Source organism: Phalaenopsis equestris, unplaced genomic scaffold (assembly GCF_001263595.1).
Source record: "Phalaenopsis equestris unplaced genomic scaffold, ASM126359v1 Scaffold000719, whole genome shotgun sequence".
NCBI classification, from domain to species: domain Eukaryota; kingdom Viridiplantae; phylum Streptophyta; class Magnoliopsida; order Asparagales; family Orchidaceae; genus Phalaenopsis; species Phalaenopsis equestris.
The window spans coordinates 2,621-6,926 of record NW_018165159.1 but is presented as its reverse complement, the minus strand read 5'-3'; the positions used below and the strand labels follow the sequence as shown (position 1 = coordinate 6,926).

The window sequence follows — 4,306 nt, the reverse complement described above, 5'->3', positions numbered from 1 at the left end:
CGATGACCTACGAGGTCTTGATTGGAATCTAAAACCATTTGATAATGAGGGATTACAAGTCCCACGCTCGTTATCAACACGACAACGTATTGACGGATCAATACGCCTCTTTCTCGGGATATTCATATGCAGCACCACCATCATTACCAAATATTTCTTCTCATGATATTGAAGACCATACTACCTCAGAAACAGCCTTAATGGTTCATCTGGATGAACCTGTTTTTAATACCTCTGTTGAAGAAGGAAATGAGGTTGAAGGCGCTGATCAAGAAGATAATGATTCATTCTCCTTATTTCTTTATTTTAATCAGTTGCAGAGAATTTTGCTTTTGTATGTGTGGTTTGTTGCGAAAGTGCTGCATCTAATTAAAAAACTTTTATTTATTTTCCAAAAAACCCTGCAGAGTAAATGCAACTATGCATTTCTGTAATCTCTGCTTTCTTTTTCTTTTTATTTTCAGATGATTTTAAATGTTTTAAGCAATTTTCAGGTTTCTCTTTCCGTTCTCACCACAGCTTTGGGGGTCATCATTGCTGCATTGGGGGACTTCTCTTTTGACCTCTTTGGGTACACCATGGCTCTTACTTCTGTTTTCTTCCAGGTTTTACCCCTCACCTTTGCTTATGATCCCGTTAAAACATAAAAAATTTGATGGGAATCTGATAAAAAAATTTATTAATTGCTTGATTTAGACCATGTATCTGATGCTTGTGGAGAAGTCTAGTGCAGAGGATGGGCTTTCATCAGTTGAGATAATGCTCTATAATGCAATTCTATCGATTCCCTTTCTCCTGTTTATAATTATAGCTACTGCAGAATTCCCACATTCTTTGGCTTTACTGATTGAAAAGGTTAGAAAAGTAAAAAAAAAACTTATAACTTTTTTTTTTTTTATATGCTTCTTTTGAAAGCCATTATATTGATGCTTCTTTTGAAAGCTATTATTGTTGAAATATTATGTGGCAAACAATTTTACGTATTTACATATCTCTCACCTAAACTTTCATATTTGCACATATAGCTCTCAAATCTTTAATATCACTTTAAAAATAGCACTATTATCACTTTTTAAAAGTGAAATACATCATTTCATGTATAAGTTTAAGCGCCAAATTTCTATGTATGTAAATATGAAGGTTTAAATCTGAGACATACTGTTCTACATATGTAAATTTCCCTCCTGATTCTATCTTAGGTGAAATTTGAACGTCTATCTCAACCAAAAGGTTGGGGATTGTTTAATTTCTCTTGATATTTATATCTATCTTCACCTAGTAATTCCGAGGTCTTAGTATCCTCAATTTGTTGCAGATTTGGATTAAGCAAAGGTTTTTTTTTTATTAACATTAAACTATGTTTGACCCAATTCTCAGAAATATTTGGCATATATTAATTTTCAGTATAAAGTGGTGTGATCGCAAAATTTTCTATTATTATTATTATTATAGAAATTCTATTGGCTGCAGGCACATTCCTTCTCATTCTTTCTAATCTTCATTCTTTCATTGGTAATGGGCATTGTTCTAAACTTCACAATGTTCCTCTGCACAACTGTAAACTCTGCGCTAACTACAACAATCGTTGGAGTTCTCAAAGGAGTTGGCTCTACGGTAAGCTAAGATGTTATTTTAATCTTTGTTTTTGTTTTGAAAAAGTGTTTGTTTAATATATTTAACACATTGTTTTTATTATTTTTATTTTTAAAAACATATCAACTTATTTTTAAAGACTCAACTATTTTTAAATATTTTTACTGTTTTAAAAATAATTAAACATATAAATATAAAAGTTTAGGAATTCTTTCTGTAATTACATAAGAATTATGTGGTATGTATGTAAATGCCCCAAAATAAATAAATAAATACCAGAAATGAGAAAAGAATACACAAACTAATTGATGGCTTTATTCCCCTACAGACACTTGGTTTTCTCTTGTTGGGAGGTGTTGAGGTTCATGCTCTCAATATCACTGGATTGATCATCAATACAATTGGTGGCGTGTGGTATTCTTATGCCAAATACCAGCAGAAGAAGAGAGCTCCGAAGAAATTAACTTCTGATGAAGAAGCTCATTACAAGGACAAAAACTGAACTTTCTCAGCAGTTTAATAGTTTCCTCCCCCTTTTTTGTTGATGTATTTTGAGTTTTGCAGCTAATAAATGCAATAAAAATTTGGTTATTTGTTTGCCTGGATAGAAATCAATTTACATTCTAAACCTGAGAGCAATAGGAGCTGTGAACTCTCGATTACCAATAGAGGAGAGTTGTTGTATCACGCAGATTTGTAATATGTTTAATATGATTTGTGATCAATTGTGCACTCATTGATAATGGGCAAATGCCCTTCTCCTGCTTGCTTTGATTTTCTGCAAATGATCTTTAAAAAAATAGCTTCCTCATCCAGACAATAACCCACTAATTATGTCACGTAGCAATTCCTTTTGGTTTTTTTTTTACAGTTTTACATACATGCCTCCCAATTCCTATGTATTTATATATTAAAGGCTTAAATTTTTATTTTTTACTTTATACCACCCAAATCTTTCAAATCACTAGAAAAATACCACATTTTCATGCATGATTAAGGTGGTATGCATGAATTTTATCTTCTAATCCTTACTGTAACCTTTATCTCTTTATTTGGCTATATATATATAGAACTGATTGAAATTAAATCATGTAAAAATTTATTTTAGAGAATATGATTATCTTCTTTAACTGCTATGACTAATAAGAATAAAATTATACTATATACTATACTGTGACTCTTTCTCAGACTTTCAGAATATCAATATTACTATAATAGCCAAAGATTGCACAAAATGTAAATTACATTCTAAATTTGTATATATGCTTACAATCATTATTACATTACAAATGAGAACCACACTGAAAGATTCCTCAGCTGTCGAGAGAAATCATCTGATTAAAAGCAGCATATACTTACCCACTAGTCAAAAGAATCAGCAGAAAAATCAGGCTCATCAGGCTTCTTCAACTTAGGCATATCAACACCTTTGCTCTTATGAGTACCTTTCCTACTATAAGCAGCAAACTTTGAAGCCAGCATCATAGACCTGATGCTCTGCTTAGGTTGAGACGATTCAGCTGCACTCGGGCTGCCATCTTCCTCCTGCTCAGATTCCGGATTCGCTTGGCTTTCAGCCCGTGAAGAGAAAGATTCGCTCAAGCTAAAACTCTTCATCATCTTCCTCCTCTTGTACCGTCGCCAGGCAGCTTGAATGAAGCACGCCGCCCAGTTCCGCCAGTGATGTGAATAGAACCGGAAAGTATGCTGCAGCTTCTTGCTATGGAGCCTTCGAAATTGATTTGCCACGAACTTCAGATCTTCCGCTCGCAGAGCCAAAACCTCGACTTCGACGAGAGTCCGGACGGTTCTCGTGGAAGAGGGAAGGTTGGTCGTCGACTTTGGAACGAGGGCCCAAGAAAGAAGCTCTTCGCCGCAGAAATCGCCAGGCCGCAATGTTATGGAGTTGAAGAAGCCCGTCCTTCCACCGTTGGTAGTGGAGCTTTCGAGCCTTCCGCGGATTACGAAGAGCATCTCGGTCACGGGGTCGCCCTCCCGAACGATGTAGGTGCCTTTGGTACTGAGGGAGGAAACTAAACGCTCGCATATGGCGTCGAGGAGTTGATCATCCATTTGGGAGAAGAAAGGAACCTGGATAGTGCAGAGAATCAGTAGTTTCTACATGTAAGAGCAATATGACGACAATTTTTAAGAAGGTTCTGTTGTTCAGATACGGTTAATTCAAAAACTGAAGTATGCATACTGCTAAATTCATTATTTATCATACAAGAAGATGATAAAATTTAATCATAAATTTAACAACAAAGTAGCCATTTTATAATAATTGGTTATTCACTATTAAACATTTCTGTATGGACAATTTTTGTAAGGGATTTATAGCCTTGGTACATGGTATTCTCTGCCTGACAAAACAGAGACTTATGCTAGTTTAGTTGAAAATTGGAGCAAAAGAATTTTGATTCATTATCAAAGCTGAGTTCAAAATGAAATGAAAGTGCTACTTAAAATAATAGCTGAATAACTGAGTGACAGAAATACCTTTTAAAATACTTCTACATAAAATTACACAAAATAATAGCTGAATAACTGAGGACAAAAATTCCTTTTAAAATACTGTTACATAAAATTACACATGAATCATAAAATAACAACAAAGCAAATTACAATTTATGAAACATATAATTAAAGCAATAGACTAATTACTCAAAACAAAAGAATTCCTTTAGTTTACCTGAAATGGAACTGATAAGAT

The 4,306-nt window shown here is 34.1% G+C and overlaps 2 protein-coding genes across 3 annotated transcripts; one reads left to right on the top strand and one right to left on the bottom strand.

Annotated features, from left to right (window-relative positions):
• Positions 1-494: 494 nt before the first annotated feature.
• On the top strand, positions 495-2,184 carry LOC110030451 (putative UDP-sugar transporter DDB_G0278631; the record flags this gene model as incomplete). Of its 2 annotated transcripts, none has more annotated exon segments than XM_020733171.1 (4): positions 495-605; positions 697-855; positions 1,471-1,614; positions 1,922-2,184. In XM_020733171.1, coding segments are annotated over 4 exon segments (588 nt in total), but the record flags the coding sequence as incomplete, so codon positions are not given.
• Positions 2,185-2,780: 596 nt separating this feature from the next.
• On the bottom strand, positions 2,781-3,685 carry LOC110030450 (probable cyclic nucleotide-gated ion channel 14; the record flags this gene model as incomplete). Its single annotated transcript, XM_020733169.1, is given in 1 exon segment — positions 2,781-3,685. A coding segment is annotated over 1 exon segment (730 nt), but the record flags the coding sequence as incomplete, so codon positions are not given.
• Between the last annotated feature and the right edge of the window lie 621 nt (positions 3,686-4,306).